General features: G+C 45.6%; 1 protein-coding gene across 9 annotated transcripts in view; it reads right to left on the minus strand.

Moving 5' to 3' along the window:
* Window positions 1-12423, minus strand: part of TRAF3IP1 (TRAF3 interacting protein 1) — an 88088-nt gene extending 75665 nt beyond the window's left edge. For 8 of the 9 annotated variants that reach the window (XR_012154393.1, XM_073306845.2, XM_073306849.2 and 5 more), the window contains exons 1-5: window positions 12245-12423; window positions 10272-10340; window positions 9388-9549; window positions 3755-3898; window positions 3131-3631 (exon numbers count right to left, since the gene is read on the minus strand). Coding sequence is in view for 8 of the 9 variants with exons in the window: in XM_073306845.2 (XP_073162946.2) it covers window positions 3131-3631; window positions 3755-3898; window positions 9388-9549; window positions 10272-10340; window positions 12245-12367 (999 nt within the window). In the remaining variant the exon portion in view is untranslated. Of the gene's footprint in view, window positions 1-3130; window positions 3632-3754; window positions 3899-9387; window positions 9550-10271; window positions 10341-10815; window positions 10939-12244 lie in introns of all 9 variants that reach the window. The other variant, XM_078848035.1, reaches the window with a different exon arrangement.
* Between the last annotated feature and the right edge of the window lie 12710 nt (window positions 12424-25133).

Raw genomic sequence — 25133 nt, forward strand, 5'->3', positions numbered from 1 at the left:
TTACTTGTATGAGGTGAATTGAAAAATACTATTTCTTATTTATAATTTTTACAGTGCAAATATTTAGAATCAAAAATAATATACACTGATTTCAATTACAACACAGAATACAATATATATGAAAATACATCCAAACATAGAAAAACATCCAAAATATTTAATAAATTTCAATTGGTATTCTATTGTTTAACAGTGTGATTAAAACTGTGATTAATCGCAATTAATTTTTTTAATCACTATTAATTTGAGTTAAATCACGTGAGTTAGCTGCGATTAATCGATAGCCCTACTTTTAATCGTTCTTGTGGCCCTTCTCTGAACCTTCTTACATTTATCAACACCCTTCTTGAACTGTGGACATCAGAACTGGACACAGTATTCCTGTAGCGGCTGCACCACTGCCAATATAGCAGTAAAATAACCTTTCTACCCCTAATCGAGATTCCTCTGTTTATGCATCCAAGGATTGCACTAGCTCTTTTGTCCACAGCATCAGACTGGAAGCTCATCATCAACCACCATCCCGAAATCTTTTTCAGAGTCACTGCTTCCCAGAATAGAGTCCCTCATCTTGTTAGCATGGCCTGCATTCTTTGTTCCTAGATGTATACATTCACATTTAGCAATATTAAAATGCCATACTGTTTGTTTGCACCCAGGTTACCAAGCGATCCAGATCAATCTGTATCAGTGACCTGTCCTCACGATTATTTACCACTCCTCAATTTTTGTGTCATCTGCAAACTTTATCAATGATGATTTAATACAGATATAAAATATCATAGCACTGAGAACCAATTCCCCTGGGACACCATTAAAAACGCATATATTGGATGATGATTCCCCATTTTGAGACCTATCAGTCAGCTTTTAAGCAATTTAATGTGTACCATATTGACTTCATGTCGTTCTAGGTTTTAAATCAAAATGTCATGCGTTACAAGTCAGATGACTTACAGAAGCCTATTACATCAACACTATTACTTTTCATCAACCAAACTTGTAATCTGATCAAAAAGATCTATCAAGTTAGCTTGACAGGATCTGTTTTCCATAAACCCATGTTGATTGGAATCTAGTAATGGATCGATACTATTGTTAGGATTCTTTTTGTTCCTAATATACTTTAAAAAAACTCCTTATTGTCCTTTACTCTCCTGACCATAGATTTCTCCTCGTATCCCGTGGCACCCCATATAAATTTTCCACAATTCCTGTATTTATATTCATTGGTATATAGGCAATTAAATAATTTATTCTTTTCATGTCCTTTGGTTCCTTACGTCCTGATGGACATAATATCCCCTCAGGAAGGAAATGGCTTGATGCTGGTGGACTTCCTTTCAGCTCTCCCAGCAAGAACAGAGCTGGAACCAAGTGAACAAGTCTAAAGACAGCCAGTCACAAGAAAGGCAGGCCAAAGAGGCCAAACTTCTACACTAACTGCCCTACTGCCATTCAGAAAAGCAATGCCAATTTGATTATCAGGAAGTACAATACAGAACCTAATGGCTCAAATTAAGGTATCACGGAGGGAGGTGGGATTTCCACAAAGGCCTGATGTTAACAAGGCTTTCTAGCACCTAGTAGTATTCAGTTGATTTTACCACTAGGTGATTTAAGTGCTAACAGGCCCATATGTCAGTGTTTCTCAAACAAGGGGTCTCTACCCATAAGTGGGTCATGGGAAGGTTGTAGATGGGTCACAGGACGTAGGCAAATGTACACTTCTCCCCTCTCCAAGCACTGCAACCTGACACGTGGTGTAACCATTGGATGATGGAGCCAGCCCCATGAGATAGGAGCCACCTCTGCAGGCTGAGTGCAGGGTAGGCTCATTATCTATCCCCCACCTCCTCCAGGGCATCCCTCCATACCTGGCTGGGATCAGGGTTGCAGTGCTGGGATGGGAGGTGCATATATGTAATGGTGGGTGGCAAAAGACAAAATTCAGCTGATGGGTCACATCAGTAAAAAGTTTGAGAATTACTGCTATGTGTTATTCCTCCTGGAGAAACTTAAAAACTTCAGAGGGAACATTTCCAATAATGGCACTCAAAGAGGGTGTTGGTATGTAACTGGAGATTTAAAATTATTACACCATTACTCCACTCTCTTCACAAATTTTGTTTTTTTCACAGAAGACATCAGGATATCTACCACTAGCAATTACATGGACTGATTTATTGGTGAGAAGAGTTCCTCAGCTCAAGAGAGTCAGGCCTGTAAAGACAGTCACCTGCATAGCAGCAACCCGGAGTACATTCTTATCCCTGATACAGTAGTAGGAGCTGAAAGATTTCTTGACTGAAGACTAGAAGTAGACAATCCAGAATGGGCAATAGCTTCCCAGAGAAAAATTATGTTATAAATCAGAGGCAACAGCTATTGGTTTGTGTTTTGCGGTTTAATAATGAGAGCCCTTCCCCCTCAGCAATCATTTTACATAAAAGGGAAAGTAGTCCTCACCTTCTGCATATCTGAACTGTTGCAGGACTGTTTCTTTACTGAGACTCTGCTGCTACTGTCTACAAGGACTCCACTATACCACAAGAATATTTTCAACAGCTGCCATTTGTAGGGAGGATGCTGGTTATGTGGTCACTTGCAGGACTCAGATGCTCAAGATCCTCTTAGCTAGAGCACACAATGCTTCAAATGAGATGCAAGGGGTTCCACTACCTTCAAGGTTTTGATATGCTCCAAGATTCTCTTTGCTGGATGCCATTTACAAAAGCTGTGAAAAGGCTAGTACAAAGGACACAGCATCAACAAACAGGATCATGGAGGACACTACAGCCCCTGGAGCTGCCTCTGCAAAGCAGTATTCAGCTGAAGGTATAGCGTGTATATGCGTTCATACAATCGCAGACCATGTTAAGTGCTACAAAAAAAGAAGGGAAAGGGATTTTGATGGTAGGAAAGAGTCTCCATTACTTTTAATGAAGCAAGTAGGTTTTTGCTTGAAAACAAAGGCACTTAAGAATCATTAAATTAACCACAGACAACCAAAAATGCCAGATGAAGATATGTGCAAACATGATATTAAGACACAGACTCAACATTAATACCACAGGGCTCAGAGCACATTAGTAAGGGACCTTTTTTCCCCACAAAGTGTTTGTTTTACCTTTTTTTCTGCTTTAACCGTTCCTTGTTCTTTCAAGCGTTCCCCGACTTTGCCTCGATCCCTTCGTCTGTCCCTCTCTCTGTCTTTTCCCCTATCTCTGTCTTTCTCACGGTCTTTGTCCCTGCCCTTCTCTTTGTCCCTTTCTTTCAATTTTTCCTTTTCTTTTCCTCCTTCATTTTTTCTTTCCTTCTCCCGTCCTTTATCACGTTCCAGATCTTTTTCTCGTTCCAGATCTCCTGTGTCTTTTTCTCTGCTTTTTTCTGTTTCTCTTCCTCGTTTGGATGTTCTGTTCTTGCTTTTCTCTCTTTCATGTTTTTCACCTTCTCTAAAATTGCCCCCTTCAAGGTCTTTGTGCCTGTCCTCATTATCTTTATGCTTGTCTCTTTCCTTTTCTCTTTGCTTCTTCTCTTCTTCTTTCACCTCTTCTCTAGGTTTTCTGTCTCGGCTAGGTTTTCTGTCTCGGCTTGTACTTCTATCTTTTATTTCATTGTCTCCTCTGCCCTAAAAATAGAGTAGAAGGTAATATTAAACTACAGCACAAGCCAGTTCCATTACACAGTATTTTTCACCCCAAAATATTTCTAGTTGTAGCCCATTTCCCCCCAGAAACACAGCAAAGCCCACCTCTTTATCCTTATGGCTTTTTTGTTCTTCTGCCCTGGATTCTCTATTTTCTTTATCTTGAGATTTAGAAGTAGATGGAGGCTTTCCTTTGATATCTGCTTTCTCCCCAGCAAGCACCCTCTTCACAGCATCATCACTGGACAACTGCAGAGAAGATTAAATCCAATGAAAATTAGCTTGTGTTACTTTATTAAATGCAATCTGCATTTCTAATTCTGTAGTTCCCAGGATGATTTTTATGAAATCACGTATGTTTTATGCTACTCCTCTCATTCAAAGACAATTCACCGATTTAAGTCAACTGCTTTCTTGTGCCTCTTTTTTAATTTGACTCTATCCACCAAAGCTATCCATATATGTTGTGATTTTTTTCTATTACTATTACATGTTTCCAATGCTAATGATTCTCAGTACTTCGTCTTTTACATTTTCTCTGTAATAGCAACATGGATTATTTTGAAAGTGTCTACCATATTACGACTGCTACACTAAATATTCCAAACCCTACAATGCTGCATTTAGATATACTCTGATGTGGCTCCATTTTAACCAACAAACTGTTTCATTTTAAAGATGCATTTTTTACAAAATGCTAGGAACCCGATGCTGAGGAGCACTTCCAACAGAATTTAGCGACCATGTTAAAAGAAGCCCTCAAGTGTCCAGTTCAATTTGATCTAGCTTTGAAAAACTACTAAGCAAATAATTTTTACCAGTCCAATTGGGTGGCAGCTAAAGTCAGATCTCAGCTTCTGCACAACAGTGACCATGAATTCTATTATACCAAGATCTGAGTATATATACTGAGGTTACCATACCCTTAGGAATTTTGCTACTCAAGCTTCCTCTTCCTGAAAGAGAACTGGATAGTTAAAATCACTGGAACTGATTTTGCCCCTCATGATAACTCAATAGAGAGAAAAGTCAGGCACCTGAGCTACTCTGATCCTCTCTTGGTATACAATTGGAGAAGGATGACTTTTTGTGGGTTTTCACATTCAGTCACTAGCATCTGAACATCATTCGTGACATTTGCCACATTTACGGAAACAGTAAAGAGCATCAGATTGGCATGAAAAGTCTTAAACAGTCCTGAGACCAGAGGATCCTTTGCACACAACAGACCAAGTCTGATATTTTCACAATCATAAAAATAAATAGGATAATTATCTCAACCCCATACCCAGGCAACTGAGACTACTTTCAGGATACTGGATCTTGTCAAAAATTCCCAAGGAAATTCGGGGTCAAGAACATTATCTAAGCAATCCAAAGCCTGTTTCCTAGATTCTCCCTCCCTAAGTTCAAACAAGAAAGAATCTAACACAATTGATTTACTGAAAAGCTATGGGAACGGCTCGCATGCAATATGAACTTCAAAAACTACTGGATTACCAAAAAATCAATTTGAATGATCCTCATGTACAATCCAGTATTTTATAATAATGTCCTTAAAAACTTCACTATCATTATCCCAAGTGTTTTGGACCATTAATATAGTATTTTCTTTTATGAAAGGGAAGGACTCTGCAGGAGACTAGAGCCTGTCCATCTGTTCTTGTTCAGATCAATGATCAGACTGAGGCTATAATCAAGGAGGGCATCAGTGGATAAAGAGCTTGAGAAGATTAGTCTTATTTGAAAAGCTCCACAGTGACTATAAGCAAAAAACAGGAATACAACAAGCTATATTAAAGGCAACAGCTGTTTTAAAACCCATGAGTTTCCAAGGGTACTAAGACGAGATCTAATGTCTCCATTGCTGCTTTTTTGTACACTCGGAGGAAAGAGTGGCTTCTCTACAGTAAGCACCTCCATTTGTGATTTTAAAAGGTTGAAAGATTTTGAAAAGTAAGTGCCTAAAGATATGCTCATCAACTCTTTCAGGAATATTCAAGTGCACTGAAAATCTGGAAATTCCTACTGAGACAATGCTTGTGGATTCTGTTGTAATTAAACCGAAGAGTATTCCATGTTCACCTAATATGGTGATGATACAGCCAAAGTTCATGGGCCAGATCCTCAATTTATGTAAAAAGCTCCACTGATTTCCATGGAGTTACACTGCTTTACATCAGTTAAGGATCAGGCCATCTGTACTTTTAGTTATGTTATGCTGCAGTTAACACAACAATACAATTCATATATTGAGTAAATACAAATAGTGGATGAGTTTCCATATAGTTTGTCATATCCATGAATCAGTTTAAACTAAACGGAAGGATGAAACAACTGGGGTCCTTGATTTCAAAAGGGCAAATAAAAAAAAAAAATTAAGGGACTTAGTTACAGAAGAGGACTACACTGACTAACCCAAGGATCTGAATAGAAAAGAGGCTTGGAATCACTTTAACTCAAAGTTGCAGGAATTATCTGGAGCCCACCTCCTGAGCAAAGGGGGAGGGAGAGGGGGGAATCATAGGAAGGGTTGCAGACCAAACTAGATGGAAAAACACCTCAAACCGGTTATTAAGAGAAAGCAGATAGCCTGCCTATGCGGAATAGAAGGGATGGATCCGCAAGGAAAGATACCTCTTGGAAGTCAGAAAGCGTAGGGGAACAAGTAAGAATTGCCAGAAGCCAAGCAGAGCTGGAATTTGCAAGGGAAATTAAAATCAATAGTAAACGGTTCTTTAGCTATGTAAAGAAAAAGAAAACAAGGAAAGAAGAAGTGCTTAACACTGAGGATGGGGTGGAGATTACAGCCAATCTAGGAATGGCCTAACACATAAATGAATACGTTGCCTCAGTTTTTGATAAGACCAATGAGGAGCCTGGGGATAGTGGCAGGATCAGTAACGGAAATGAAGATGTGCAAGTAGAAATCACAATATCAGAGATAGAAGTTAAATTCAAACAGCTTGACGGGATCAAATCCAGGGGGCCTGGATAATTTCCATCCAAGATTTTTAAAGGAACTGGCACATGAAATTGCAAGACCAATAGCAAGGATTTTTAATGAATCCGTAAACTCGGGAGTCGTACGCTATGACTGAAGAATTGCTCATATAGTACCGATATTTAAGAAAGGAGAAAAGGCAATCCAGGAAACTACAAACTATTAGTTTGACCTAAATTGTAGGCAAGATCTTAGAACAAATTTTGAAAGAGAAAGCAGTTAAGGGCATACAGGTAAGTGGTAATTGGGATAAAATACAACATGGTTTTACAAAGGGTTGAACATGCTAGACCAACCTGATCTCTTTCTTTGGGAAGATAACTGACTCTCTAGACAAAGGAAATGCAGTAGATCTAATCTACCTGAATTTCAGTAAGGTATTGATACAGTTCCACATGAGAAATTAGTTAAATTAGAGAAGATGGGGATTAATACAGGAATCAAACTGGTTAATAGGAGACCATAACCAGTCATCCTGAAAGATGAACTATCAGACTGGAGGGAAGTTACTAGTAGAGTTCCTCAGGGATCAGTCTTGGGACCAATCTTATTTAACATGTTTATTAATGACCTTGGCACAACAAGTAGGAGTGTGCTAATAAAATTTGCAGATGACACAAAGTTGGGAGGTATTGCCAATAAAAAGGAGGACTGGAATGTCAGACAAGAAGTTCTGGAGGACCTTGAAAACTGGAGTAATAGAAATGGGATGAAATTTAATTGTGCAAAGTGAAAGGTCATGCACTTAGGGACTAATAACCAGAATTTTTGCTATAAGCTGGGATTTATCAGTTGGAAGCAACAGAAGAGGAGAAAGACGGAGGTATATTAGTCAATCACAGGATAACTATGAGCCGCCAATGTGATGCAGCTGTGAAAAAGGCTAATGCAATCCTAGGATGCACTTGGCGGGGTATTTCCAGTAGAGATAGAGAAGTGTCATTGTCATTACAAGGCATTGGTGAGACCTCTTTTGGAATACAGTGTGCAATTCTGGTCTCCCATGTTTAAGAATGATGAATTCAAACTGGACCAGGTGCAGAGAAGGGCTACTAGGATGATCCAAGGAATGGAAAACCTACCTTATGAGAGGAGATTTAAGGACCTTGAACTGGTTTACCCTAACCAAATGAAGGCTGAGGGGAGATATGATTGCTCTCTATAAATACATCAGAGAGTTAAGTACCAGGGAGGGAGAGGAGTTATTTAAGTTAAGGGACAATGCTGAGATAAGAACAAATGGATATAAACTGGCCACCAACAAGTTTAGGCTTGAAATTATACGAAGGTTTCTAATCATCACAGGAGTGAAGTTTTGGAACAGCGTTCCAAGGGAAATAGTGGGGGGCAAAAAAACAATTTGTTTCAAGACCGAGCTTGGTAAGTTTATGGAGGAGATGGTATGATGAGATTGCCTACAATGGCATCTGGCCCGTCCACGACTGCTATTAGCATTTATATCCTACAGCCATAGATGGAACACTAGATAGGAAGGGCTCTGAGTTACTACAGATAATTCTTTCCAGGAGTCTGGTTGGTGGGTCTCGCCAACATGCTCAGTGTCACTGATTGCCATATTTGGAGTTGGAAATGAATTTTTTCCCAGGGCTGATTGGCAGAGACACGGGTTTTTTTGGCCTTCCTCTGCAGAATAGGTCACTGGCTGGTTTGAACTGGTGGATTCTCTGAATTTTTAAGTCTTTAAACCATGATTTGAGGATGTCAGTAACTCAGCCAGAAGTTAAAGGTCTTTTACAGAAGTGGGTAGGTGAGGTTCCATGGCCTGTGCTGTGCAGGGGGTCAGACTAGATCAGGGTGGCCAAACTTATTGAACTTCCAACCCACATACAACAATCTTCAGAAGTTCGAGAGCTGGGGAGTTCCTGCTGGGGCTCAGGGCTTCAGCCCCATGGGATGCACCTGCTGGGGCTTCAGCCCTGCAAGGAAGGGGGTCTCAGGGCTTCAGCCCTGCAGGAGGCACCTGCCCAAGCTCAGGGGTTCAGCCCTGCAGAGAGAGGGGTGTTGGAGGTTCAGCCCCATGGAAGGCACTTGTCCCACTCCTGCTGAAGCCCTGAGCCATGGCACGTGTACCCCATGGGGCTGAAGCCCTGGCAGGTGCTTCCCGCGGGGCTGAAGCCCTGAGACCGACCCACTGGGCAGAAGCCAGAGGCAATGTGGGAGGGAGACACATGGGGTCACATCCTCCCCCCACAATTTTTGCCAGGGGTTGCTGGCCCCGCTTGGTCACATGGTGCCGCCGGGCCCCCTCCCTATATGGTAGCTGCTGGAGCCGGCAAGCTGGAAGCTGCGATTTGGGTAGAGGCAGCAGTCAGCAGCTGAGAGCTGCAGGGAGAGCCACTCCAAGGAGGGGAAGAGAGAGGGTGTGCCTAGGGGGTATGACTCAAGCTGTTGTGGGGGGAAAACCTTTACAATGTGTGCCCCCACTCTCAGCAGGCATCAGTCGTCTCTGGCAGAAGTCCTAGCCCCACCACAGGGCAGAAGCCCTGAGCTCCCCCCCCTCACAGTCTGGTAGACGAAGAATGGAGGGTTGTGGAGGGCTCCAGGAGCCTCACTTTAACTGTAAAAGAGCCACATGTGGCTCACGAGTCACCATGATGGTCTCTTCTGGTCTTGAAGTCTATGAATCACATATTGGTTATGTTTAACAAGAGACACCCACAGGACTGAAAAGGTTGGGAACCATTCATGTGAATCACTGACAGTATGATCATACCTTATTGAGACAGCATTTTCCAATTGCTTGGAGAAACTCATTGGTTCTTTCAGGTTCATGCCCAGCTACAATACGTGCTGGCTTCACTGACAATGGCTCCCCTGTTACCATTATGACAACATCAATAGCCTTCTGGAGGAAGCTGATTTTGGCATCTTTATCCTGGGAAAAAAATTAACGTTATACTTTATTAAAAGTCTATTTAACCTCTGATTTGTAGCATATTTACACAAACTTTCCTATATGAAATTATCCATTATTATTACAAATCATTTTCATTTTAGAAATAAGCATTTTGATAATGGATAGTTATTGTAATCCAAAATTAAAATATGAAGTTCCAATTGTAAGAGAAATGAAGAGGGCAGTTTAACCTGGACACTCTAGTTACCTTCTCCTGACCTGAGGAAGTTCAAAAGCTTGTGCCTTCCACCAACAGAAGTTGGTTCAATAGACGATACTACTGCACCCCTTTTGCCTCTCTTATCCTGCGACCAACAGCTACAGCAACACTGCAAATCATTGTTCATCTCATGTACATTATAAGATGTGCAGACATTGAGTTCTATTTTCTTGAGCTACATATTAAACAGATTAATTTTAAAAAACTGTAGAGGTAAGTATCTTTCCAACAATTTTGTTTTGTATCTGTACAGTGCCTGGCACAGTGGAGTTCTGATCAGTGACTGGGCACTACCACAATGCAAACATCACCACAACACTTTAAAAAAGGCAGCATCTGAGACTAGTCCTTGACAATATTAGCTTTAGAAGAGTGTAGGTTTGCCATAGTAAATAGAATTCAGTGACACATGAATAAGTGACAGTACCTGATGGCAAGTTATAAAGAATTCCAACATGAAATAAGGAAATTTCATACCCACCTTAACATTATCAGATTTCATCTCAAAATCTGTGTAAAGCCCATTCATAAAACCTGTCACTCTGATTACCTTCAAAGCAAAGGAAATGCAATAAATTACTAAAAAATACTGGAAAGCTTCTGAAAAAAACTTTTTTGAGCTTCCTGCAATCATTTAGAGAGATACTATTTCATGCTGAATTATTTTGGGGGCAGTTTTAAAGATCTTCTCTATTGCAATGATCACTTATGTAATGTGTTTCAATAAGCCATTCAAAATCTTGTCAATTATTACATCTCTGCAGTATGGAAGATTTGTGCATCCACTCTTTTTTTTTAATAGGAAATTAAGGTTCATGGACCCACAAGACTCTATGCTTTAACTACAATCTTGATTTATTCTGTTTCTGTTACTGCCTAACTTGTTGGTGGTTGATTTCTTTGTGGACATGCACAGACTATGAGTTCAGAGAATTTCAAATTTTCTAGTGAGTAATCCATTTTTCTTTCAAGAAAGGTAAAAAAGCATAAACTCTGTGAACATCTTTCAATATAGGAGTGCTTACCTCCTTTTATTAAATCTGTCAGAAGAGAATATAGTAGACATTCATTAGTAGCAACATATCTGTGCCTTTTGCTACGTTGCTCCAGTGGGAGTTGTGGATGCTCAGAAGGGCAGCCTGGGGGCGCTGTGGAGGCACAGGGGCGGGGGTGGGAGAGCAGCACACAGCCCAGGACCCCCGCTAATGCTGGGAGTGGGAGGTTGGTGGGGCTGGCAGACTCCCTAACCAGCTCCTCACAGCTCCCCAGAAGTGGTGACATGTCCCTCCCTCAGCTCCTAGCTCCGCATGCTGCCCATGCCCCAAGTGCTGCAGCTCCCATGGGCTAGGAAATGTGGACAACTGGAGCTGCTGGGGCCGTGCCTGCGGGCAGAGGCAGCGCACAGAGCTAGGAGCTGAGGGAGGAACATGTCTCTGCTTCTGGGAAGTCTCCCAAGGTAAGCGCCACCCAGAGCCCTCACACCCTCCCCAACCCCCCGCACCCAAACTTTTGCTGCTGCTGGGAAGGGAGGGGGCCTGACACTGCCCCAGCAGCAGCCGGTGTGGCTGGCTCAGGGGCTGCCCAAGCCCCTCAGGCAGCCCCCAGGCCAGCCGGACCGGCTGCTGCAGAAGCCACAGAATCCGTGACTTCCATCACAAACTCGCAGCCTTACTCATAAGCAGCGGTTGCTCTTACAAGGTTTGCTGCAAACAAGCATCTCCTGTAGTATTAAAGGCCAACTGGAATGCTAAAGACCAAAACTACTTTAGACTTTGGCACTATCTTTCATCTGCGGCTGTTAATAAGTTTGATGAAGATGGGCAAAAACTCTTGCCTCCACACATTAGAAAAGGGAGGCAAAAGCATGGCACTGCAGGGACGGAGGGGGTTTCTCCTTGCTGTAACAAATCCCTCCCCAGGGCAGCAGGTAGATAGCGACAATGCTGGGTCCACAGGAGGGGTTAGGTGGCCCTAACTAGGTTGCCCAGGGTGTGAAATGGGTCACAGCCCTGAGCCCTGCCGCTAGGTTGCCCTACGGTCTAGGTGTCAAGCCCAGGCCCGGGGGACTGGCCCATGGCCACTCCGCAGGCCGGTGGAAGGATGGGAACTCAACCCAGGCCCCCTGCACGGCGCAGCCCCTGATCTAGCCCCTCAGTTGCAGGGCTCTCCCCAGGCCGACGCTGCCCCCAGGGGCTGGGCTCCAGCCACACGCCCCCTTCCTTGGCCTCAGCAGCCGGGAGCCAGACTCTCGAGACGGCAGCTTGGAGAACCGTGCCGGGGAGGGGGCCGCGCCGGCCCCGGGCCCGCCGGGGCTCCCGCGGCGCTGCGCAGGGGCTGAGGCGGCGGGTAGGGGAGACGGGGTGGGGGGCTCCCTCGGGCGCTGCCCCCAGCCAGGCCCACGGGGGCGGCGCCTAGCAACCGGGTGACGCGGAGCGCGGGGCCGCCCCGCCTCACCTCGCCGATCACGTCGTGCAGGTAGCGGAAGGGGGGCTTGCTGAGCAGCCGGTCGGTGAGGGGCGGTTTGCGGATCACCCGCCCCAGCAACTCCTGCGTGCGCCGCACCACGGCCCCGTTCATGGCGGCCCCTCAGCACCGGCCGGGCCGGCTCGGGCTCCGACCCCTCCCGGCATGCACCGCGCCGCCCACGACTGCGCAGGCGCAGCGGCCGAGCTCGCTGTGACTACCCACATCGCGGCCCTAGCAACAGGCCGGAAGAGCCCTACTGGGCCCCGCCCCCAGCGGCTCCCCCCGCTCTTGGAGCAGCCCCGCCCCTCCGTGCCGGGGCCGGGACAGGGCCCGATCCGAGCGCCAATGGGGTCAACGGGGGCGGGGGGCACCACCAGGGCGACAGGGGCAGGGGGGCAGGGATAAGGGAACGGGGCATTGGGGCACCCCCGGGATGACAGGGGCAGGGGGGCAGGGATAAGGGAACGGGGCATTGGGGCAGCACCGGGATGACAGGGGCAGGGGGGCAGCGTTAAGGGAAAGGGGCATTGGGGCAGCACCGGGATGACAGGGGCAGGGGGGCACCCCCGGGATGACAGGGGCAGGGGGGCAGGGATAAGGGAACGGGGCATTGGGGCAGCACCGGGATGACAGGGGCAGGGGGGCAGCGTTAAGGGAAAGGGGCAGGGGGCACCACTGGGACCACAGGGGCAGGGGGGCACCGATAAGGGAACGGGGCAGGGGGCAGCGTTAAGGGAACGAGGCAGGGGGCACCCCCGGGATGACAGGGGCAGGGGGGCACCCCCGGGATGACAGGGGCAGGGGGCACCCCCGGGATGACAGGGGCAGGGGGCACCGATAAGGGAATGGGGCAGGGGGGCACCACCGGGACCACAGGGGCAGGGGGGCACCGATAAGGGAACGAGTCAGGGGGGCACCACCGGAACGATAGGGGCAGAGGGACACCAATAAGGGAACGGGGCAGGTGCATGCATCTGAAGTGGGGTTTTTTACCCACGAAGGCTTATGTTCAGATAAATCTGTTAGTCTTTTAGGTGCCACCGGACTCCTTGTTGTTTTTGTGGATACAGACTAACACGGCTACCCCCTGATACTTGACTGCCACTAATGTTTGGAATTAAAATGTTGATATGCCTATGAAAAATTGGGTTTCTTGTGGTGCATTATGGCTGCATACACCTTTATCAGCCCAACCTCCCAGCTCAGCTTGAGCAGCAATAAATTGGGAATTATTACAGGTTCACTTACCCCTCTCAACTTTTCTTTCCGAAACTATTGTATTCCCTCAGACAAATTCAAATTCAAGTGCTGCGGGGTAATGGAAAGTCTGAGTGAGAATGTGACTGAATAGGACTCTCAGAATCTGCTTCAGTCCAGGCAAGAGAGGGTGCCAAGCAGCAGGAGAGTTTGCTGCTGCGCTCATGAGAGCAGGTACTTCAGCACAAAGAGCTTGGAGGGAAATAGTTTGTCTCTTTTTTCTCAGTTTGAAACAATCTGAAAGTGACGAGATTCCCAGACCAACTCCGCGTCAGAGGACCTCTGGCGCCTGGGAAGAGTAGGAGGTAGTGACAGTTTCCTACATCCAAGGGCTTTGGAAGGAGTCTCGTAGGAATCCAGAAGAATGGGAAGAAGAAACTGGGGAGGAGGAACTGTGTTTATTTTGGAACTGTCTGGTTTATTTGGACTTCTGCCACTGGCTCTCCATGGAGTGTCTGCAATGCCTGAGAAGGACTGGGAGGAAGAGTCCTCAGGGGTTCTGTTAAATGTAAACTTTAGTGTTTATTTGGATGGCGAGGTGGTACCCTGAGAAAGGATGGGTCGGTTTAGCTGGAGAGTCAGAGGCTAACAAGCCACAAAGACTGTGTAAATCCCTCTGGACCCAAAGAGAAGCACTTGGAATTGAAGGCCATGTCCTGGAGCAATGACACGGAGAAGGCTTGAGTCTTGGACTTGGTCTCTATTTCCTTTTTGGGGCCAACGGCTAGAACTGTTGCTGGTTGGGAGCTCCATTCAATCCCACCGTATTAAGATGGGAACTTGTGATGTGGTGTGAGGGGTGGGATCTGTGAAAAGGGGAGAAATATGAAGTCTAGAGAGCTCTTATCGGTGGGGTAGAGAGCTGAGCGAAGTGTTTCCGTTCAATTTCTGGGAGCACCCTAATAGAAGCAGAAAATGTGGATATAGAACACAACAACTGGGGGAGTGGTAAATAATGAAGAGGACCGGTCACTGATACAGAGTGATCTGGATTGCTTGCTAAGCTGGGCACAAGCAGACACACATGCATTTTAATATGGCTAAATAGATATGTCTAGGAACAAAGAACGTAGGCCAGAAGGATGGGGGCCTCTATCCTGAGAAGCAGTGACTCTGGGAAAGATGTGGGGATCATGGTGGATAATCAGCTGAGGATGAGCTCCAAGTGCAACACTGCTCCCCAGACACTAACAGTGGAGCATTCTGTTTTCAGCCTACATTGAAAACCCGAAAACAAGCATCTGATAGCTGTGCACAATACATTGTGGGGTTTCAGAAAACCCTACAGTGTGGAATTTTTAAAAAGCTTACACTAAAAATCATTTGCCTTCGAAACAACCACCCAATGCCAGGCAAGTCAAAATCAAGAGAAGTAAGCAGAAAACTTAGAACTAGAAGAGAATTGCCATGTGCTAGGGAACAGACTTCCTTGGAACTTTCTTTTGAACTTTCCATCCCTTATATTCAATGTTTTAAAAATAATTATTACGCCTCAAGGGCCAAAATCTGCCCATAGAACAAGGATGCACACAACTATTTTAAAGAAGCCTTACTGAGGGCACAGGAACAAATCATCCTGATGTGCAGAAAGAATAGCAAATATGGCAGGTGACCAGCTTGGCTTAACAGAAATCTTTGGTGAGCTTAAACACAAAAAGGAAGCTTACAAGAAGTGAAAACTTGGACAGATGACTAGGGAGGAGTATAAAAATATTGCTTGAGCATGCAGCGGTGTAATCAGGAAGGCCAAAGCACAATTGGAGTTGCAGCTAGCAAGGGATGTGAAGAGTAACCAGAAGAGTTTCTACAGGTATGTTAGCAGTAAGAAGAAAGTCAGGGAAAGTGTGGGACCCTTAATGAATGGGGAAGGCAACCTAGTAATAGAGGATGCGGAAAAAGCTAATGTACTCAATGCTTTTTTTCCCTCTGTCTTCACAGTCAAGGTCAGGTCCCAGACTGCTGCATTGGGCAGCACAGTATGGGGAAGAGACGAGCAGCCCTGAGTGGTGAAAGAACAGGTTAAGGACTATTTAGAAAAGCTGGATGAGCACAAGTCCATGAGGCCAGATGCACTGCATCCAGGAGTGCTGACGGAGTTGGCTGATGTGATTGCAGAGCCATTGGCCATTATCTTTGAAAATTCGTGGCAATTGGGGGAGGTCCCGGATGACTGAAAAAGGCAAATATAGTGCCCGTCTTTAAAAAAGGGAAGGAGGATCTGGGGAACTACAGTCCCTCGAAATATCATGGAGCAGGTTCTCAAGGAATCCATTTTGAAGCACTTGAAGGAGAGGACGGTGATCAGGAGCAGTCAACATGGATTCCCAAGGGCAAGTCATGCCTGAACAACCTGATTGCCTTCTATGATGAGATAACTGGCTCTGTGGAAATGGGGAAGCAGTGGCTGTGATATACCTTGACTTTAGCAAAGCTTTTGATACAGTCCCCCACGGTATTCTTGCCAGCAAGTTAAAGAAATATGGATTGGATGAATGGACTATAAGGTGGATAGAAAGCTGGCTACATCGCTGGGCTCAGTGGGTAGTGATCAACGGCTCGATGTCCAGCCGGTATCAAGAGGAGTGCCCCAGGGGTTGGTCTTGGGGCCGGTTTTGTTCAACATCTTCATTAATGATCTGGATGATGGGATGGATTGCACCCTCAGCAAGTTCGCAGATGACACTAAGCTGGGGGAAGAGGTAGATATGCTGGAGGGTAGGGATAGGGTCCAGAGTGACCTGGACAAATTGGAGGATTGGGCCGAAAGAAATCTAATGAGGTTCAACAAGGATGGAAGAATCCCATGCACTGCTACAGGCTGGGGACCGATTGGCTAAGCAGCAGAAAAGGAGCTGGGGATTACTGTGGATGAGAAGCTGGATATGAGTCAACAGTGTGAACTTGTTGCCAAGAAAGCTAATGGCATATTGGGCTGCATTAGTAGGAGCATTGCCAGCAGATTGAGGGAAGTGATTATTCCCCTCTATTCGGCACTGGTGAGGCCACAGCTGGAGTACTGCGTCCAGTTATTGGCCCCCCCATTACAGAAAGAATGTGGGCAAATTGAAGAGAGTCCAGCAGAGGGCAATGGAAATTATTAGGGGGCTGGGGCAAATGACTTACGAGGAGAGGCTGAGGGAACTGGGTTTATTTAGTCTGCAGAAGAGAAGAGTGAGGGAAGATTTGATAGCAGCCTTCAACTGAGGAGGGGTTTCAAAGAGGATGGAGCTAGGCTGTTCTCAGTGGTGGCAGATGACAGAACAAGAAGCAATGGCCTCAAGTTGCAGTGTGGGAGGTCTATGTTGGATATTAGGAAACACTATTTCACTAGGAGGGTGGTGAAGCACTGGAATGGGTTCCCTAGGGAGGTGGTGGAATCTCCATCCATAGATTTCAGAGTAACAGCCGTGTTAGTCTGTATTCGCAAAAAGAAAAGGAGTACTTGGCCAGAAGAGTACCAGAAGTCACCTACTACAGGACAGGCCTAACAAAGAAAATAACAGAACGCCACTAGCCGTCACCTTCAGCCCCCAACTAAAACCTCTCCAACGCATTATCAAGGATCTACAACCTATCCTGAAGGATGACCCAACACTCTCACAAATCTTGGGAGACAGGCCAGTCCTTGCCTACAGACAGCCCCCCAACCTGAAGCAAATACTCACCAGCAACTACATACCACACAACAGAACCACTAACCCAGGAACCTATCCTTGCGACAAAGCCCGTTGTCAATTGTGCCCACATATCTGTAAGCAGTGTCAGGATGAGCTCCACCCTGACATCTGGTGGTGAGGTGTGGCAAGTTGTGGAAAAGAACTTCAGGGGCTGATCTCATTTGCATAGGCACACCCACCCCGCCTAGAATGAGGCCATAGCTGCCCAGATGGTCACTTTGGCTGCTGTGGGATCCCCAGTGTCTCTGTTATTGGGGCAGGAAGAATAAATTGTTATTACCCTGATTATGGGAACTGTGCTTGGAACTGTACTTGGCCTTTTGTTATGATGGAGGGACTCACCATCAACTAAGTAGCACTCGCTAGGCAAGGGTCATGGGTTTTAAAACTCTGTGACTGGAGAGAGGCTGGGGACAAGTATTAATACTTGGTGGCATGGGCCCCTTGGTGAGGGCCTTACGTGCTAATTGCACTTCCTCCTCTCTCCACTGTGGAATATCAGAGCTAATTTTGATTCTATTAGGAGTCTAGTTACAGGTTGCTGAGCTCACTTTGGGCTAATGGTGCACCGGCACTGAGGCTCCCCTACTACAAGCTGAATTCACCTAAGAGCTGAAATCACTGAGCGTTGTGTTAAGTAGTGGGGGAGCCTGAAGATATATTGTGGAAACAGTTTGCGGGACGGCTGGAGTGCCTTGTGGACAGGCTGGTGGACCAGTGCATAGAACGGCGGGAGCTGCTGGTGGGACACGGAGCAGTTTGTGGACTGGCTGGTGGAGCAGTTCATGGGACAGCGGGAGCTGCTTGTGGGCTGCGGAGCGGAGCTGAGCGAAGGAGTTCGTGGGGCGGCTGGCGGAGCGGAGTGGAGTGGAGGCTTATGGGGCTGTGGGGCGGTCAGCTTCAGATCATGTAAGGCGCCTCTTACCCCCGTCTCATCTACACCCAGGTTGGGAGGTAAAGCTCCGCAGATAAACTTTTGAACTCTGGGGCCACCCTGACCAGGGACAGAGACTTTTGGGTCATTGGACTTTTGGGACTTTGGGTGATTTGAGGTTGCCGGACTCAAGAACCAAAGGGAAAAGGGCATGCCCCAATTTGCTTGGGGTGGATTTTTTGCTCATGGGTTGTGTTATGAATCCTGTTGGTGGTGTTTCCCCAACATAATGCCACGTTGTTTCTCTCTGTTATTAAAAGGCTTTTTGTTACACTCAGACTACGTGCTTGCGAGAGGGGAAGTATTGCCTCTTGGAGGCGCCCAGCGGGGGTGGTATATATTTATCCCAGGTCACTGGGTGGGGGCTCGAGCCGGTTTGCATTGTGTTATTGGAATGGATCCCCGAGATATTGAACCCGGCCCTTGTTGCTGCCAACTCTGACGGGCAGAAGGGTTACATATCTATTCAGGGGACACCATCACAGGGCCTAATAACATCAGCCACACTGTCAGAGGCTCGTTCACCTGCACATCTACTAATGTGATATATGCCATCATGTGCCAGCAATGCCCCTCTGCCATGTACATTGGTCAAACTGGACAGTCTCTACGTAAAAGAATAAATGGACACAAATCAGATGTCAAGAATTATAACATTCATAAACCAGTCGGAGAACACTTCAATCTCTCTGGTCACGCAATCACAGACATGACAGTTGCAATATTACAACAGAAAAATGCCCCCCCCTCCCCCGTTCCTCAGACATTCTTGTTAAACCCTGGAAATGGCCCACCTTGATTATCATACGCATTGTAAGGAGAGTGATCACTTTAGATAAGCTATTACCAGCAAGAGAGTGGGGTGGGGGGAGAGAAAACCTTTTGAAGTGATAAACACCTATTTTTTCATGGTCTGTGTGTATAAAACATCCTCACTGCATTTTCCACTTTATGCATCCGATGAAGTGAGCTATAGCTCACGAACGCTTATGCTCAAATAAATTGGTTAGTCTCTAAGGTGCCACAAGTACTCCTTTTCTTTTTCCATCCATAGAGATTTTTAAGGTCAGGCTTGACAAAGCCCTGGCTGGGATGATTTAGTTGGGGTTGGTCCTGCTTTGAGCAAGGAACTAGATGGACTAGATGACCTCCTGAGATCTCTTCCAACCATAATCTTCAATGATTCTATGAACTGCTACTCAGTGTATAACTTGGACTTTAGTCAATTATTTTAAACAACATATATTGTGGCTCTGCACACACACAATGTATTTGTTTAGCACAGGGGTGGCAAACTTCAGCTCACCGGACGGATCCGGCCTGTCAGGGCTTTGGATCCAGCCTGCGGGATTGCCACCCCTCTGGCGCTGCAGGACCTGCACCGCTCCCGGAAGCAGCCGGCACCACGTCCCTGCGGCCCCTGGGGGCAGAGGGCTCCATGCGCTGCCCTTGCCTGCAGGCACCGCCCCCAGCAGCTCCCATTGGCCAGGAATGGGGAACCGCAGCCAATGGGAGCTTCAGGGGAGGTACCCACAGGTGAGGGCAGCACGTGGAGCCTTCTGTCCCCCTTCCCCCAGGGGCCACAGGGACATGGTGCCAGCCGCTTCCAGGAGCAGCGCGGCGTGGGGCCAGGGCAAGCAGGGAGCCTGCCTTAGCCCTGCTGCGCACCACTGCCATCCCAGAGCCGCTCCAGGTAAGCAGTGCCGGGCCAGAGCCCGCACCCCAAATGCCTCCTGCACCCGAACCCCCTGCTGCACCCTGCACCTCAATCTCCTTCCCTGAGCCCCCTATCACACCCCTCCTGCATCCTAACCCCCTGCTGCATCCCTCCTACACCTCAGCCCCCTGGTACACCAGCCTCCTGGGACCCAACCCCTTGCCCTGAGCCCCTTCCTGCACACTGCATCCCCGCCATCACACCGCACTCCCTCCCGCACCCCAACTCCCTGCCCTAGCCCTACATTCATGGCCCTGCATGCAATTTCCCCACCAAAAAGTTTGCCCACCCCTAGTTTAGCAGATCCCGCCCAAGGCGTTGTTTAATCAAACTTTCAGTTGTTGAGAGCCCAGACCCTAAATGATCATTTTCATTTAAGCTTTTAATTTCAAAGACAATTTAAGGTTTCCAGTGAGAAAACGTTCTTTACATATATTTCCAGTCTTCTCTACCAGTTAATTAAGGCTGCTTGTCTCCACTGTCCCAGTCTTGAAAACCCAGCCTGAGCCACAGTGCCCACACAGCTATTGTTAGTGAGCTAGCTCGAGCCCCTGCTAGCTTGAATCTGTCTACCTGGATCTGGAGGCTCGAACCCAGCTGCAGTGTAGAAATAGCCATCAATAGTCGTGGCTGTTCTGCTCCTATTTGGGCACCTCAAAAGAAGTGTTCAGCAGGCTGGATGAAAACAGTAAGCTGTCATGGACCAAGCACATTTGAAAATCTGGATTAGGGTAAAACACATTGTAGCAAGACAGCTAGAAAGAATAAGTGGTTTAGTTGTAAGCATTTCAGTGAATGGATGCAACAAGCAGTTGTAAGTATAGTTTAAAACTAGCTTTAGTATTGAAAGACGGGGCCAGATTCAATGGAGCTGCATACACCATCTCAGGATCTGGCCCACAAGGCTTAATTAGTGTTTTCAGAAGTGACCTTCCATATCTATCATGAGACCTATACGGGACTTCGAAACTTAGCCACGCTGCTTTGACACTATTTTTTTTCTTTTTTGGCTATTGGCAGTTCCTGTAAGATTTCAGCTCCACAATGGCTCCATTTCTCAACTGCTGCACCCAGCAGTGGTCTGGCTAGTGAAATGTGTCCCTGAACCACAACTGCTTCTTTGGCTTATTCCACTTACAGGCAAAGCTGATTTTTCCCTCTTCTTCTCCCATAAGCATGATAAAAAAAGGCTATTGCCTCTGTTTTGCTCTAGATGGAAACCAAGAAAGAGATTGAGTTGCCTGTATGGGTTGTTTTTCAGATCTGAAAGCTCCTAATTAGTCGCCCTGCAAACATGCCTTAAAATACCATGGTAGCAAATACACTGTGCCCAGAGATAACGCTTAGAAGTGTAGGACTTTTTGGTTTCCAGGATAAACACTTCCTGTTCCTTTTGATCACTTACATTCAATTTCTGTGCCAAACATTTAAAAGCAGTTTGTTTCTCTTTTACGTTTATCTGCTCAAGCTATTGATTAGAGGGACCGGTCCGATCCCTTGAACAAATCTGGCTGGCTTATCTGTGTTTGGTTGCTCAGAAAAAGACCCAAACTATGATAACCAGCCTTCATATTGTAACACGTATACACCATTGAATGTTAATAGAAAATCTTGTTTGTTTTATTCTATTGAATCAAATAAAATGGACTTTGTAACTAATGGGTATAGATGAAACAAACCTGCTTGCACAATCAGGAGATGCGGTTCCCATTGTGTCTAGTGAAGTAACATGTTACAACAAGACTCCAGGTACTGCCATTCTCTGAATCTATTCTCTCTCCATTGAGAGACAAGGTGGGCAAGGTAATATCTTTTATTGGATCAACTTCTCTTGGTGGAAGAGACAAGCTTTCGAGCTTACACAGAGCTCTTCATCAGTTCTGGGAAATGGGCTCAGAATGTCACAGCTAAATACAAGGTGGAACAGATTGTTAAGCATAAGGAGTTAACATGTGTTGCAAGAGACCATTCAAGGTGACGTGAGCAGTTAATGCCTCTGCAGTCACAGGACAAAGGAGGATTAGTGGGTTACAGAGTGTTGTAATGAACCATAAATCTGGTGTCTTTACTGAGCTGATTATTTTTAGTGTCCAGTCAAGTTATAAATTCAAGTTCCTTGGCTCATCTTTTGAAGGTGTCATGCAGGTTTCCTTTGGGGAATGAGGATTAAAAAGTCAGATATGGAGTGATCGCTTTGTAATATGTGGTTAATATGGTGTTTTTGTCTTTCATCATTTTTCTGTGTGAGTTCCTTCGAGAGCATAGTGATTTTCTGGTTTCACCCACACAGTTGTTCTTGGGGCATTTAGTGCACTGGATGAGGTACACCACATGCCTTTTGAAACCTTGAATGGTCTCTTGCAACATGTGTTAACTCTTTATGCTTTACAATCTGTTCCACCTTGTAGTTAGCGTGGCACTCTAAGTACCATCCCTAGACCTGAAGAAGAGCTCTGTATAGTTCAGAACTGTGTCTCTTTCACCAACAGAATTGGGTCCAATAAAAGATATTCCCTCACCCACCTTGTCTCTCCCATATCCTGGGACCAACACAGCTACAACAAAACTGCAAACTCTCTCTATTGAGGTGAAGTAGCTGAAATTGGACACAGTAATCTATTCAAGATTAGGCACTAGGTCTAGTGTAATTTAATTCTTTGGATTATTTATTCCATTTTACCATTCATCCTCTGGCTCAACTCCTCCAAGATATTTAAAAATCCAGCTGGAATTTCACCTTTATTTTTCCTAACCAAAATGTGATATCTGCACACTTCAGCAACTTGCTCTCCACCTTCATCCTCACCCCAAGTCATTAATATATTTAAGATCATTGGATGTAGTGGAGTGTAAGAATAAATACACGGCAAAAATATAGGAGACATCACACCTGTCAATTACTACATTTCACCCAGTCAGTGATGCTGGCAAGGTAAAGAGCTGGAGGAGGTTGAGGACACCACTGCTGGGTATCTGAAAGAGAAGAGAGCAGTAGAAGGGAATGGAGGATGGTTGAAAAATGAGAGAGGTCAGCTGTGAAGATCTCGGATGCAGAACTTTGATTCACTCCTTGTGGTAGTGACCCCTGTATTTTCTGTTTGTTTTGTGTCACCAAAAAGGCTAGTAGCAATTGGACATCTAACATAGTGAAAGCCAGCTTAACTTCAGTACCCAGAAAGATAATGGAGCAAATAATTAAGAAATCAGTTTGTACACACGTAGAAGAAGATAATAAGGTGATAACTAACAGCATGGATTTATAAACAAATTGTGCCAAACCAACTTAAAAGCTTTCTTTGACAGGGTAACAAGCCTTGTGGATGGGGGGGGGGGAGAAGTAGACGTGGTATATCTTGACTTTAGTAAGGCTTTTGATACAGTCTCACATGACCTTCTCACAAACAAACTAGGGAAATACAACCTAGATAGAACATAACTGGTTGGAAATTGTTTCCAGAGAGTATTTATCAGTGGTTCACATATGATATGCTGGAAGGGCATATCAAGTGAGGTCCTGCAGGCATAGATGCTGACTTTTATTTTTCCCCGGGGGTGCTCCAGCCCCACTCTGCCCTGAAGCCCCATCCCCACCCCACCCCTTTCCCCAAGGTCTCGCCCTCGCTCTGCTTCTTCCTGCCCTGTTCTGCCCCCACCCCTGAGACCGGGCCCTCATTCCACCCCCTCCCCAAGGCCCCGTCCTCCACTCACTGCTCTCCGCCCTCCTGCAAGCCACACCCCCAGCTGTTTGGCAGCGCCGCCAATTAGCTGATCCAGGCAGCCACCAAACAGCTGATCGGTGGTGCCGCAAACAGCTGCAGCTGGACCAGAATTGGTGCATACGCCCGCAGGGATCAGTTTTGGATCTGGTTCTGTTCAATATCTTCATCAATGATTTAGCTAATGGCATCGAGAGTACACTTTTAAAGTACACATGTGCCAGCAATGCCCCTCTGCCATGTACATTGGCCAAACCGGGCAGTCTCTACACAAAAGAATAAATGGACACAAATCTGACATCAGGAATCATAACATTCAAAAACCGGTAGGAGAACACTTCAACCTCTCTCATCGCTCAGTAACAGACTTAAAGGTGGCAATTTTGCAACAGAGAATCTTCAAAAACAGACTCCAACGAGAAACTGCTGACTTGAATTAATATGCAAACTAGATACCATTAACTTGGGTTTGAATAGAGACTGGGAGTGGCTGGGTCATGACACATATTGAATCTATTTCCCCATGTTAGGTATCCTCACACCTTCTTGCCAACTGTCTAAATAGGCCATCTTGATTATCACTACAAAAGTTTTTTTCTCCTGCTGATAATAGCTCATCTTAATTAATTAGCCTCTTACAGTTGATATGGCTACTTCCACCTTTTCATGTTCTCTGTATGTATCTTCTTACTATATGTTCCATTCTATGCATCCGATGAAGTGGGCTGTAGTCCACGAAAGCTTATGCTCAAATAAATTTGTTAGTCTCTAAGGTGCCACAAGTACTCCTATTCTTCTTGTAAAGTTTGTGGACAATTCCAAGCAGGGAGGGGTTGCAAGTGCTTTGGAGGATAGGATTATAATTCAAAATGATCTGGACAAACTGGAGAAATGGTTTGGAGTAAATCGGATGAAATTCCATATGGACAAATGCAAAATACTCCACTTAGGAAGGAGTACTGCAGAAAGGGATCTGGGGGTCATAGTGGATCACAAGCTAAATATGAGTCAACAGTGTAATGCTGTTGCAAAAAAAGCAAACATAATTCTGGGATGTATTAGCAGGAGTGGTGTAAGCAAGACATGAGAAGTAATTCTTCCACTCTACTCCGTGCTGATTAGGCCTCAACTGGAGTATTGTGTCCAGTTCTGGGTCCCACATTTCAGGAAAGATGTGGACATATTGGAGAAAGTCCAGAGAAGAGCAACAGAAATAATTAAAAACAATGAGGAGTCCTTGTGGCACCTTAGAGACAAACAAATGTATTTGGGCATAAGCTTTTGTGAGCTAAAACCCACTTCATCATGCATCTGATACAGACTAACACGGCTACCCCTCTGAAACCTGTCAGAAATTATTAAAGGTCTAGAAAATATGACCTGTGAGGGAAGATTGAAAAAATTGGGTTTGTTTAGTCTGGAGAAGAGAAGACTGAGAGGGGACATGATAACAGTTTTCAAGTACATAAAAGGTTGTTACAAGGAGGAGGGAGAAAAATTGTTCTCAATCTTTGAGGATAGAACAAGAAGCAACGGCTTAAATTGCAACAAGGCGGTTTACATTGGACATTAGGAA

Source organism: Lepidochelys kempii, chromosome 11, assembly GCF_965140285.1.
Source record: "Lepidochelys kempii isolate rLepKem1 chromosome 11, rLepKem1.hap1, whole genome shotgun sequence".
NCBI lineage: Eukaryota > Metazoa > Chordata > Testudines > Cheloniidae > Lepidochelys > Lepidochelys kempii.